Source organism: Antechinus flavipes, chromosome 3, assembly GCF_016432865.1.
Source record: "Antechinus flavipes isolate AdamAnt ecotype Samford, QLD, Australia chromosome 3, AdamAnt_v2, whole genome shotgun sequence".
Taxonomy (NCBI): domain Eukaryota; kingdom Metazoa; phylum Chordata; class Mammalia; order Dasyuromorphia; family Dasyuridae; genus Antechinus; species Antechinus flavipes.
In genome coordinates this window covers 290,988,916-291,003,682 of record NC_067400.1, presented here as the reverse complement: position 1 = coordinate 291,003,682, position 14,767 = coordinate 290,988,916, and the positions used below count along the sequence as shown (strand labels likewise).

Sequence of the window (14,767 nt, the reverse complement as noted above, 5' to 3'; positions counted from 1 at the left end):
TGGACTAGAATTATTTGTTCTATTTTTTAAAACCTTGCGTTTTCAGTTCTTTCTTCATTTAAGATAATTAGGGAGAAATTTTATTTTTTGCCTTGGAAAGAAGCAGATGGCCTCTACTACCAGGAAAAACCAATCCTTTACCCATTAAGAGCAAAGGAAATGACCTAGCCCATATTCCAGTTTGAAGTCAAATGTGATCATCTCCTTCTGGCTGCATTTTCATCTCTTTAAGTGCCCCCAGCATCACACTGCCCTTTAGATGACCTAATTTCCTATCTTACTAATTAGATGGCGACCATCTGATAGAAATATTGTTAGTTTCTTTCCTTTTTGTATCACATTTCTCCAACTTTATCTATCCACTGATTTCCTGTTCCTCATTCTATGAGGAAGACTTTTCCCTTCTCCTTACAAGATTAACTTCTGTGTCTATATCCTTAAGATTATTGCTGCCCACATCCTCCAGGATCTTAATTCATCAATTATCCCGTTTATCTGGAATCTTCAATATTTCCTTTTCTACAGATTTCTTTCCCTCTGTCAATGAATATATTCTAATATTTGGAGAACAAAGAGATTTTGGAAATCATCTAGTCCAGCCCCTGTATTTATAGAAATGGAGGTTGAGGGAGGTTAAGTTGTTTGTTCACTCTCTCATAGTTAGTGAGTAGGAGCGCTAGGATTCTAATCCAGGAACATTTCTTCAAATCCATTATTCAGATATAGTCCTATTTCCTTGCTATGCTACCCTCCACTGGCATGTTCCATTGGCACCTCACTTAATCTTATTTCTTCAAGTATCTCCATTCAGATAGTAAAATGCCTGTGTTTCATCTTTAAAAGCAATATTGAAATTGAGATTCTCCACTGTATATGTTGATTATTCTATGTCAATAATTAGAATTTGCTACTTTTTAAATCTTTGTGAATAAAATCTATCAGAAAATATTAAATGTTGGTAGACCTGTCTACTATTTTAATTAAAAATTCTAGTTACAATATTTTGGTGAGCTTATAAAATATAAATTGTTCTAATTATTGAAAAATTCCAGTTATAGCAATATCTTGCATTTGAAACCTTTGATTCACTTCTTTCCTTCACCTCACCTTTATTCAGTTGATAAGCCTGATTAATTCTGCTTCGAAAACTCTCAACCACTTTCCCCTTCTGTTCTTGTGGTCGTCTCAGTCCAGATCTGCATTATTTATCTATTTGACTACTGCAATATCTTTGTAACTAGTCTCTCTTTCTCTGGTCCCTTCCTCCTCCAATCCTTGATCTTCTTGCCATCAGAATAATATTCTTAATGCATGGCAATTTCCTCCTCCATACCATACCTCAAAGAAAGCTTCCTACTGCCTGATACTCTGTCAGTGCTACCACTCTAGTGCCAACCCTCATCACTTCATGCCTCAACTATTGCAATAGTCTTCTGGTGGGTCTTCCTGCTTTAACGCTCTCCTTACTCCAATCCATCTTCTCTATTAAGCTGTCAAATGGATGCTTGTAAAGCATCAGGTCAAGTCACTCCCCCACTCCACCCCAGCATGGTCATTCAGTAAACTCCAGCCTCTCACTTCCAGGATCAAAAAAAAAAAATCCTTTGGCATTTAAAACCCTTGATAATGTGACTTCCTTTCTCTCTAATCTTTTTATTCCTTATATCCCTCAACATACTCTTGCATTTCAGTGACACTGGTCTCTTTGCTCATCACACATCATACACTGTTTCTTAACTCTGGGCCTTTTCACTGACTGGAAATTCTTGGAATTTACTGAAGATTCCTGGAATCTCTTCCTCTTCACATTTACTTCCTGGCATCTCTGGCTTTCTTCAAGTCCTGGCTAACACCAGACCTTCTGAAATAAACTTTTCTAAACTTTACCTAGACTTTCATCCTTAATCATAGTGCCTCAAGCTTATTCTGTATATTTATTATTTATATAAAGTTGTTGGCAATTTTCCCCCCATTAGTCTCCTTGAGAGAAGGGGCTGTTTTTTTGCTTAGCATAGTGCTAGCACAGAATAGGAGTGACAAATGTAGCCTAAACTTCTTAGATGACATCCTCCATACTTTAGCTCATTCTTCCTTTTAGGGTGAATTTCTCAGTATTATGCATGTACTTTGAACATAGGGTCATAGACCTTAATCTGCAAGGCTTTTCAGTGGCTGTGCGCTGCCCTTTGAGGCCTTTGCTAATGCTTCCCTTCTTTCCTGTAGTGTCTTTCTCTTTTCTTCCCTTCCCTATCAATCCTACCTATCCTTTAATTCCTGAGTTAAATGATACTCATGAAGCCCTCTCTGATTTCCCCAGATGGAATAGTCTCTTCCTCCTCATTTATTCAACATCAAAAAAATTAAAAATATTTACTTGGTGTCAGATATTTGATTAAAAAAATAAACCTAAAAAAAAAAAGAAATAGTTCATGTTTTCAAAGTACCTATATTCCCCAAGGAGCTTATAGAATTTTTAGATTACTTGTATTATCTTACTTTAATTTGTGTTATAATTATTTGTGTGCATGTCTTATTACTCCTAACAGATTAGAAGTTTCTTAAGGATAGGAACCATATTTATATGTATAGATATTTTATTGGATGTTATTTTTGGTAGAACACACATATATATTATACAGGCATATATATATATATATATTACACAGTGCCATTTGGAAACAAACATAATGACCCTAGAATTAATCCAAATGTAGAAAAACTTCAAATAAGTATATGGATTTAATGTGTGAAAAAAATTTTTTTTTCCAGAAAATCTGGCTTCTAGTCCTGGCTCTGATACTAGACATGTAGTCTTGTTTCTCTGAATCTTATTTTCCATATGTGTCAGTCATGGCTATGAACACCTGTAGGCTTCTGTATTTTAGAACAAAACAATGCATGTGAAATATTTTGAAATGTTAAAATATTTACATATCCATTTAGAATTCCATAGGAATGGATGGCATCTTGCCAATGCAGATTGTAACTTTTGATATCTTATCTTAGTAGAAGTTCATTGAGAATTGCTGTGATTGCTTGCAGTCCCATTTGTTTTTTTTTTTTTTTTAATATTTTATTTCCCCCCAAATACATGCAAAGGTAATTTTCAACATTCACTTTTGCAAAACCTTGTATTCAAAATATTTTCCTTCTCCTCCTTCCCAAGACAGAAAGTTGATATAGGTTAGGTTATCTATAAGATCTTTTCTAATTTTAAAATGTTTATTTTTCTTGTTTTCCTGTGGATATCTACAGAGTAAGGCAATATTTTATGGTGGATTTCATGAGGCTGTCCCTGAAATATGGAAAATTTGTGTTCAAATCTTCTGATACACACACACACACACACACACACACACACACCTACATACATACTATAATTGTGTAAGTTTGGACATGTCATTTTATAGTGATCGAATTCAACTCCACATTTCAGAGAGAAAATAGAGGAAATTCCTTATTCTTGAACTTACAATTCTAATGAAGGTTGGAGGGAGGGAATACATATTTACATAATATTTACTGTGTTCCAGAAACTGTGCTAAGCACTCTACAAATAAGCATAGTATTTTCATCTTTTTGTTGTTAGTGGTTTGCCTTTTTTTTTTTTTTTTTCCTTTCTTGTGTTTTTTTGCCCTTTGGACCTGATTTTTTTTTTTTTTGCACAGCATGATGAATATGAAAATATGTTTAGAAGAGTTGTACATATTTAACCTATATCAGATTGCTTGCTGTTTTGGGGAAGGAGATGAGGGAGAAAGGGAGAAAAATTTGGAACACAAGGTTTTGCGAAGGAAGTGTTGAAAGCTATCTTTGCATGTATTTGGAAAAAATAAAATACTATTAAAAAAAACCCACAAGTATTATCTCATTTAATTCTCATATCATACTGCGAGGTGATCCCCATTTTATAGTTGAGGAAACTGAGGCAAACAGATATTAAGTAATCTGTCACACTTCATAAGTGTCGGAGACTGGATTTGCACTCAGGCCTTCTTGATCTCAGGCCCAGTGCTTTATTCACTGTACCTCTTAGACAACAGGCCCTCTGGTGGTTTTCTTTAGCCTTCGGGTGATGAACATGCCATTTTCAGAGAACCTATTTAACAAAAACTCTTCTGAATATAAAGCACTAAAAAAAAAAAAGAAAGTTACCTCTTAAAGCCCTACTCCAATGTCATGAGCTTGAAGTAAGGCAAGTTGTAATTCAAATTTCACCTGAGACATCTGTCCATCAGACTCACTACCCTAAGCTTGGGCAAATGGCATGAATTCTCTGAGCCTCAGTTTCCTTCTCTATAAAATGAAGGACTGGGACTCAATGACTCCAAGGTATTGTCCAACTCTAAATCTAGAATTCTGTGATTCCTACTGTGAAATGCAGGTGGGCGTTGGTCTTCAAAGGCCAGGTCAATGGAGTACATACTCTAGGAACCTCACTGAGTAGGATCCCTTTTCTGCTTTGTTTCAATTTTCAGGTGATCAGGCTGACCCCTGTAAGTTCCAAGCCTGCAATGAATTTTCTGAGTGTGTGGTCAATCACTGGAGTGGAGAAGCAGAATGTATATGTAACCCCGGTTATCAGAGTCTCCAGGAACTGCCCTGTCAGAGTGTCTGTGAGCTTCAGCCAGATTTCTGCGTGAATGATGGAAAGTGTGACATTATCCCTGGGCATGGGGCCATTTGTAGGTATGTTATTAGCAGGTATTTGTGTTTCATAGGACTGGAATGCAACAGTCTGTAACAAAGTGTGCAGTTGTAGGATTTTACATTTTAAATAGCAGCCAGAGGGCTCAGTGGATAGAACACTGGTCTTAGGGTCAGGAAGACTTGAATTCATATCCAGCCTCAGATCCCTACTAACTGTGTGACTCTAGATGAATCAACTTATATTTATTTGCCTCAGTTTCCTCATGTGTAAAGTGTAGATACTAATAGCACCTATCTCCCAGAGTTATTGAGAGAACCAAATGAAATAATAATTGTAAAACACTGAGTAAATGCCGGAAACATTTTGTTGTTGTTCACTTGTGTCACTCATGGCTGATTCTTCATGATCCCATTTGGAATTTTCCTAGCAAAAGATACTGGAATGGTTTGGTATTTCCTTTTGTCTCTTATATAAAAACAGATGAGGAAACTGAGGCAAACAGAGTTAAGTGACTTGCCCAGGATCACACAGCTAGTAAGTGTCTGAAGACAGATTTGAATTCAGGCCCTCCTCACTCCAAGTCCAGGTACTCTATCTACTGTGTCATGTAGCTACTCCCAGGCCTGTCACATAGTAAGAGCTATATAAATGTTAGCTATTAGTAAATGAATGGCTGCCTCAAGCACTTGTTAGCAATTAGCTTGACCTCTTCAGGAAGATCAGAAGAGTTCAAGGCAATATTCCAGAGAAATATAATGTTATGGGAGGGACCTTCTTTGACAGACATTCTGCATTTAGCCTGAATTTATTAGGAGATTTTAATTATTCAATAGCTATTATTATTATCATCAATATTAATAGTCTCATTATAAGTACCTTATGTAAGCATAATGTCTTATAGGTTACAAGACACTTTCGCATTTATTATTTTGCTTGATTTGCATATTAGTTCTAGGAAGGAAAATACATATTGTTATTGTTATAACTTAAAAACTAAAGAAAGTCAGAATGAGAGAAGCTAAGAGGCTTGACCAAGATCACACAGTGAATAATTTGAAAGTGCAAAATATTTATATTTACAAACTATTTTAAATTTTATAAAGTACTTTCCCCCCACAACAACTCTGTGAGGCAGAGTGAAACTATAATTTTTTTTCCAGCAATTATTTTACCTTCTATCAGAAATGTTCATGTAGCTGCTCTATTGTAAATTTCTAAAGGCTTAGTTTTACTCTTTTTAATGAGAGCCATTGGCAGGACCAACAGAGTGCTTGCCTGGATGAATTTCACTGAATAAACACCTGCAGTTTTTAAATGAAAAGCTTAAAGTACATGGACCATTGGGGAAAATTCACAGCTCAGGAATCACATGCAAATCCTCTTGAGATGACTCATATATAATATAAAAATAAAATTCTTCACAATAATCCCAAACTAGAGTATAATATAACTGTGCCCATTCTATGGGGCCTCTTCCCTTGCCTGCTGCATGGAATAACCACTGTTAGTGGTTTTCCTATTCTTAGTACTTTCTCTGCTATATGCCTTCAGAATCATGTGAACTTGGGTAAACCAATGATCTCTCTAAGAACATAATTTCTGAGAGGAAGCTAACAATGGAGTTTATTGCTACAGGGTTTATTAGGCCTACATTGATATAAAACCATGGGGTCTCTCCAATTACTAGCCAAAAGACAGAAAAAGAAAGTAGACTTCTCATCAGAAGAGCAGTCTTTGCTCTTCTACTGACCACAGAATGGATGGGGAGCCATGGTGCTCTCTTTTGTTTCACCTTTAAGAAAAATAACAGAAAGGAGAATGTTTTCTTTGGGTTTGTTGAAAGGGAAGAGAATGAACCTGAGAAATAGGCTAGCCTATTCAAATGTAAGGGGAAAAAAAACAGGAAAAGGAAACAAGCTTTTTGTTATGGTTGTTGTTATTTTTACTTTTTGAGGCATTGGGGTTAAGGGAGTTGCTCAGATTCATACAGTTAGCAAGTTTTAAGAGGCCAGATTTAAATTCAGATCTTCCTGACTACAGGGCTGGTACACTATCTAGTGCTCCATCTAATTGCCCCCAATAAGCTGAGGCAGATAGCTAATATCTGAGGCCAGATATGAACTTGGGAAGTTGAGTCTTCCTGACTACAGGATCAGCACTTTTTTTACTGGGACAGCCAATTAGCTGTCCAGGAGCGAGCATATATTAAACACCTAATATATGCTAGGCACTGTGCTGAGTACTTTATAATGATCTCATTCTTTGCTGAGATGTTCCTCTGAGTAGAATCAGGGAGAAGGTTGTGATATAATACCTCTGTTATGCCCCTCTTATCTCTTAAATTTCAAATATCAAGAAGATAATCCAATATCATTAATCAATTAGGTTATCAAAGATGACTAAGAAAACAGCAGTGTATTATTACTCACTTTTTTCTGGTGAGTGGTTCATGGTAATTCAATGATTCATATAAGAACACATACATATGAAGGGTCAAGAAGGGAAATTCAAACTAATTGAATCCGTGATTATAGGCAAATCATATAAAGTTTTCAAGTCACAGTTTCCTCATCTATAAAATAAGTGGGTTGAATGAAAACAACATTGTATTTGGAATACAGGTCCAGAATTTAAATCCTGGCTCTTTAAGGTCTCCTTTCAATAGGCATTTAGATGGCACAGTGGATAGAATACCAGACCTGGAGTCCAAAAGAGTCATCTACATGAGTTCAAATCTAACCTTGAATGCTCACTAGCTGTGTGGCCCTGGACAGATTACTTCATTCTGTTTGCCTCAGTTTCCTCATCTCTAAAATGAGTTGTAGAAGAAAATGGCAAGCCAGGCCTTTATCTTTGCCAAGAAAATCTCAAATGGGTTCGTGAAGAGACAAATATGATTAAAATGATTGAACAACAAAAACAAAGGTCCTTTCAGTTCTAATATTCATTACTTTTAATTAGATCCTTTCTTCTTGTCTCTTACCATAATAACTACCAGTGATTTAGTGATTGTATCTCTTTTATGAATACTGACATGGTTTTTGTGGTGGGGTTTTTATGTTCTAGATGCCGTGTAGGTGAGAACTGGTGGTACCGAGGACAACACTGTGAAGAGTACATGTCAGAGTCTCAGGTGATAGGAATTGCTGCTGCCTCAGTGATTGGCTTTCTTCTTATAGTCTTGGTTATCCTCTTCTTTCTGGTTAGGAATCTGAAGGAACAGTATGTGAAGAAAGAAAGAAAATGTTCCCTCAGGTAAGTGAAAATATAGATCTCTCTGGAATAAATCCATTTCCCCTTTTTGTGAGATGATATGATGTGATGCTATTTTGAGAGAATGAGTGATACTATTTTGAATCATTTCATCCTGAATTTTAGTCATAGTCAGATCACCAATCAGGATAAAATTTGGACAAGAACTAAAAAAATGGGGCTTTGTTTTGGCAGGTTTGACTTTATCTGGTAAAGGAGTGAGAGTTTCCCTCTTTGAAGAGAAAGGTCAAGTATCTTTTTGGTGGTCATATGATCACTATCTAAGATAATTCTATGTCTCTTTTTCTCTAGAATAGTCTACTCCAGTTGGTTTTTTGTATTATATTCCAATTTTTAGAGGCTGTTGTTGGTACAGTAGATAGAGCACTGGACCTGGAATCAGGAAGACCTAAATTCAAATCCAGTCTCAGATTCTTCCTAACGTTGTGACTCTGAACAAACCATTTAACTTCTTTTTCTTCATTTGTAAAATGAAGATTATAATAATGAGGATATAATATAATACAATAAATTTACCTCCTAGGGTTGTTGTGAAGATCAAATGAAGTAATTATTGTAAAATGCTTTTTCACAGTGCGTGACACATTATAAGCTCTGTATAAATGTTAGCTATTATTATTATTACTCTTACCATTAAATTCTCTATAAGTCCCCAAATTAGTTTTCCCTCAGAGCAGTCCTTTCTTGTATGAAATATGCTCCTGGAATGCTGAAAATGGTTGTGCTCATCAGGCAGCCAAGTACACATGCAGACAGACATTAATGAATAAACATTTGGTGATTAGGTTGGACACTTCTGGTAGTCAAATCTTATTAGGTTCATTCAGCCTTTCGTGATAGCCTTCCTGTTCCAACATGAGGTTCATATTCAACTATTCTCTCTTAGATAAAATTCCCAAAGTAAAGTGGACTGTGCAGTGGGTTGACTGTGTTGTATGGTTACAACAGGAGGAGTGACAGCTCCATATCCCTTGAGAACGCTGTGAAGTACAACCCTGTGTTTGAGGATGATGTCATTGAATATGGCCCACATGAGAGGAGCTACCCTCAGCTTACTTCTTACAGCTCTGTCAGTGGAGAGGGGTCCACGGCCTGCAGCAGTGAAGAGATCCGGCACATCTATGAAGAGCTTACCAGTGAGGTGTGTGCCTTTGTTTCTCTCTTACTTTTCTCTTTTGTTCCCTCCCTCTCCACATATGTATATGTGCATGAATATGTACATGCAAAGGTATGTATAGGTGAACGAATATATCATGTACATTTGTCACATGTAAGTATGTAGTAGAGATGTAATATGTGTAGTATATATACATATAGAAATATACACAAACATATATTGTATATATATGTATATATATATATATATACACACACACACACACACACATATATATATATATATATATATATATATATATATACTTACATATGAAGTATGAAAGTGATTATCTATCTTGGAATCACAAAACATACACAATGATATACACATGCACAAAGATGACATAATACATATGACATTAATATTGACCAGTAGGAAATTTGGGGGACTTTTGTGGGAAAAAAATAAAAGAAATCCTTTTACCTTTATCAGAAAATATGTAAGAGGCCAGTGCCCTTCTTTTCAGTCTCTGTTAATACAAATGTGAACCTCTGCCTCTTTCTCTGAAATAATAATTTTTTTGTTTCTCCTGGGGAATATAAGTAGAAAGTAGTTGGATATCATAAATCCCCTTTAAAGATGTGTTGTGGTTGTTTTTGAGATTTTTCTAAAGTATTTTTTGACTTTATTTTTTTAAAAGGAGATTGAAAAGAGAACCAGAATTTTTGAACTTTATGCCAAAGATCAACAGTTTGCAGAATTTGTGAGACAACATCAAATGTAAGTATTTGGAATGTTGCCTCTGCCCAGAATCTTTTGAAATGGGTATAGTAGTAGTGCTGCCAGCATTAGTTTAATTATTTTGGTTTGTATGGTATGTGTAACCAGGGTGGGTGCCTATCCTAATCTGATGTTCATGTTATATGATATTCCCATTAGAAAATTCGTTGAGTCAAGGGCTTAGTTGTAGTTTTAAGCTCTTACACATCCCATTTTAGTCTTCAATCTACTATTGAATCTTTCTACACTTATTTCTCTAGGTCTTTCATTTTACCTTTTATTTATGTATCTTGTTAAAGAAAAAATAAAAATAAAAACTGAAAGGGACCTTTGAGATTATCTAGTCTAGCTCTTATTCAAAGCAGGAATCTTCTCTATAACTGACTGTTGGGAAATATTCAGTCCATTTTTATTATCCTTTTGGGTCATCCCATTTAAAGGAAAAATACTTTATTACATGGTTCTATTTAAGAAATACCTTCTCCCCCAAACTAGTTGCAGTTCTTTTTTGTTTTTTTTTCGAAGTAATCAGAATTAAGTGACTTGCCCAGGGTCACTCAGCTAGTAAATGTCTGAGATAAATTTCTTTACAATCACATATTACAAGGCCTGGAGTTACATTGTTTTTCTGTATTTACATTTTTCAGCATACAACCTGAGAATCTGTTTGTAAATATGTTAGCTGCTTCTCACTCCTCCTTTCCTCCTTAGGTAAAGTGCTTTATATTAGAATACAAATAAGAAACTAGTCAGGAAAGACAGCCTTGGGATCATCTCCCAGTACACAGACTTGTAACCTGAATCCCATACCTGTATTTGATGCCTGTTCAAGGTCATCAGTGTTGCCATGTAGGGCCTCCTCCTCATCTTAAAACCTCAAAGATACTTCCTCAGTTTAGGATTGGCTCCATGTTATTCTATTTTCTTCTCTCCTTTGTCATCACTGTACTCATCTTTTTTTTTTTTTTTAACCTGTGATCCTCTTACCCAATTTTGTTTTTAGGGAATTATATACTGAGAGAGAGAGAGAGAGAGAGAGAGAGAGAGAGAGAGAGAGAGAGAGAGAGAGAGAAAGAGAGAGAGAGAGAGAGAGAGAGAGAGAGAGAGAGAGAAAGAGAGAGAGAGAGAAAGGAAGGGTGGGAGAAAGAAGTAGAAGGTGAGGGAGGGAGAGAGAGGGAGAGAGAAAGAATTTAATGGGAAGTCTTAAGCACATGGACTGCCAAGGAAAATTATTAATTCAATTATTTTTGGACCAGGCCTGTGATTTCATTGCTATAAGGAATTCCTGGTGAGGAAGTTTCCAAACTTATAAATCTATATAAAAAAGTGAGCCCTATATAATGGAAATAGAATTCTTAACAATAATCCTAAAAATATAGGACCCATACCTATTATTAGAAGGAGAAGAGAAATTTTTACTTTTATAACTCTAACACTTAGAACAGTATCTACCTAACAAGAGTAAGTACTTGAAACACAATTGAAAATTATCTTATGAAATTTGTGGACGTTTCAGCATATTATTATTTTACCAATTAACTGGGGTTACTCTGCTTTTTCATTGCAGGAAACTGTTATAACAAAAACATCAGTTTTGAAGGAAGTTGGAAGAGGAAGATTGCTTGCTACCATTGTAATGTGGTGTGGCAGTAATATAGTTACCTATGCTTAGATTGTACTTTGAGGATAAAAAAAGGAAATATCCTTTAAGCATGGTTGAGTTGGGAGAATGTCTCTGTTCAGTACCACTTTTTCTCCCTCCAGCTTAGATTTCCAGCAAAGATTTTTATAAGCATTGATGTGATTAAAAAAAAATTGTAAAATATATTGTACAAAACCAGGGAATACAATTCTCCCTGTGCAGCGGGAGAACTGTTCGGTTCTGCAAATATGTATTGTATCTAGGATATACTGCAACATATTTAACATATATAGGACTGCTTGCCATCTTGGGGGGGGGGAGGGAGGGAGGGGAAAAAACGAAACATAAGTGATTGCAAGGGATAATGCTGTGTAAAAATTATCCTGGCATGGATTCTGTCAATACAAAGTTATTATTAAATAAAATTAAATTTTCAAAAAAAAAAAAAAACCAGGGAATAGGACATATATTATCAGTTGGGTTTAGAAGTTAATTTATTACATTTTGTTCCTAGTTCTTCTATTGATCTTCTCTTTGAGCATATCACTTAATTCTCTGTGCCTCCATTTTCTAAATTGGATTATAGGGTGAGAGTCTTAAACATAGATGTTGTGAGATCTAATAGCTATTTGTAAGGCACTTTTGATAATTAGAGGAAAAGGGGAAAAATAACCACATATTGTCCATTTTAAGTATCTTTTAAAAATTAATTCATGTAAGTTGTAATAGGAGCAGTAGCTATTAATATAGTTGGAACCTATGAGAGTAATATTAAAAGGGAATGGAATTGTTCTTAAGTCTTTGTTGGGGGAAACACTGGTTCAAGGCACTATTTGCAACCACTGATGATGCTTTCTGGTTGCCTAAGGTATAAATGTCTGGCATACTTTGGTGCTTCTCAGAATTGAGGAATTTCCCAGAAGTCAACAACCCCTTCTAATTGGGTACACTAGATTGCAAATGATAAAAGGGGATGCTGAGCCTAACTAAACTAATGCTGCATCTTTGCTGCACATTCTTTACATTTTATTGCTGAAATGAACTTCCCTTTATAAAAATTTGTATTTCATCTAATTCTAATCCTGAGCACCAACCATTGGACTGTACTGTCCTGAGTCAGACCTGGCTCAGAATAGAAGTTGAATTTTAATATTATTTAAATCCAACAATGCAGACTCTTCTAATAAAGAACAAATAAAAATACTTTTTGATATAGTATGGTAAGATATGCTGTTTTCACTATCAAAACTTAAGAATTTCAAAATGCAACAACACTTCTTATGTCTGTATCATTGTTAATATTTTTTTTTGAAAAAAATCTATTTATTTAAAACTTTAATACAAAATAAAAAAAAAGAATAAGAAAAAAGAGAAAGGAAAAAAATATTGTCATGTATACAGCAGAAGATGAGAGAATTCAAAATATGTAACAATAAATTTTCATTTCAAGAAAGTATATATAATAATAGAACATTTTATATTCAGAGCTATTCATCTTTTCTTGGCTTCCACAAAAGTTTTCTTTTGTTTTCTGCTGTGTACTTTTTACTTTATTCTTCCCTCTCCCCCAAAAGTCTACAGTTAAGCATGAATATATTTGTGTATTCAAAAAAAATATAATACACACACATACATAAATGTATACATTTGTATATACACACACATACATAGATACTTATAATCATATACATAGATGCACATATACATTTATGTAAGGTTGTATTATGCTTCTTTGTCCTCTGTTTCTCTAAAATTGGATAACATTATCTTACTTAGGTCCAAGTCTTTCCATATTTTTCTAAATCCATCAATTCATCATTTCCTATCCTACAACAGTATTCCAAGATTACACTATTTAGTTGTTTTTAATAGTCTAAAACAATATTAACATAGCTGACATATAATATAGATTTCTCTCTTCACTAAATTTTTTAAACTTTCATTTTGAGATCAATTATTACCCCTACTTTTTTTTCTAATAAACTGTACTCCTGATTGAATGTTGTGCTTGCATTATCTCTTGTTTCCTCTCCCTGCTAACTTCTCTACTTTATTTCTACTCTTAGCAAGTCTTGCTATTGCTTAACACCCCCTCCCCCACAAGGACCCCTCCCTTATCCTCTGCTTCCATTCTTTCTGTCCTTTTTCCCATTCTCATTAATCTCTACACTTTATTCCACTCCTGTTAATCTACATGTTCTTTATACCCTATTTTATCCTATTTCTTCCTTTATAAATTTTGGAGAGTTGTATACGCTTCTAGATATTTCTATGTATTGTTCCCTCTTTACATGTTCCTGATGTGAGTAGGAATTCAGAATCTTCTCCCATCTAATCTAGTTCTTGCCCTTATACTTCATTTATATAACATACTAATGTTTTTTATCTTTTTCTACATGATTTTGCTTTTTTAGAATAACATCATACTCAGCTCTATTCCAACTTATATTTGAACTACTGACAATCTTAGAAATATGGTTTATATTTCCATGTATAAGACAGAAATACTGTGTTCTTATTTGTCCTTGAAATCAATTTTTGATATTTACCTGATATATCTCTTGGCTCTTCTATGTCAAATTTTCTAATAAATTCAGGTTTTTCTGCAACAAAATCCTGAAAGTCTGCAATTCATTGAACATCCTTTTTTTTTTTTTGTTGTTGTTGTTCAGGAGAATGTTAGATAAATGTTTCTCATTGCAACCCTAGATCTTTTTTTTTTTAAATTATTTTGTTGATGTGAATCTTAAAGATATAGTATACATTTCCCATGTTAAAAAAAAATCAATTTATCCATGTTGAGTTCCTTGAAATTGATCTTTGATATTGGCTCTTATGTGTTAAATTTTTTTTAAGTTCAGGTTTGGTGGATAGAAAATTCTGAAAATCTGTAAGTTCGTTGAATGCCCATTTTTTTCTCATTCAGTATTATAAATAATTTTGGATATGATTTTTTTTACCAGAGGCCTAATTCTTCTGATTGTTGGTAAATATGATTCCAGGACCAGAGGTTTTTTTTATCGTAACTGCTGGTATATCCTGTACAATTCTAATTATAGCTCTGGTGTATTTGAATTGTTTTTTCTTGTTTCTTGCAAATTTTTTTCTTTGATCTAGGGGTCTCAAAAATTGTCAATAATATTTCCGTGTGTTTTTTACAAAGGATCTTGTTGAGATGGTGATTGGTAGATTTTTCTATCACTCTACGATAATTATCTTGTTTTATTTCCTACATTATTGTATCAGGATTCTCTTTTTGGTCACAACTTTCAGGCAGTCTTATTCTTATATTTTCTCTTCTTGATCTGTTCTCCAGATCTGT

At 34.5% G+C, this 14,767-nt stretch overlaps 1 protein-coding gene across 1 annotated transcript in view; it reads left to right on the top strand.

Moving 5' to 3' along the window:
* The window catches only part of IMPG2 (interphotoreceptor matrix proteoglycan 2), a gene marked incomplete at its 5' end in the record, with an annotated part of 81,024 nt that extends 66,965 nt beyond the window's left edge, over positions 1–14,059 (top strand). The window contains 5 exon segments of the mRNA XM_051990600.1: positions 4,479–4,689; positions 7,718–7,906; positions 8,873–9,065; positions 9,724–9,803; positions 11,371–14,059. Of these exon segments, the coding sequence (XP_051846560.1) occupies positions 4,479–4,689; positions 7,718–7,906; positions 8,873–9,065; positions 9,724–9,803; positions 11,371–11,383 (686 nt within the window).
* Between the last annotated feature and the right edge of the window lie 708 nt (positions 14,060–14,767).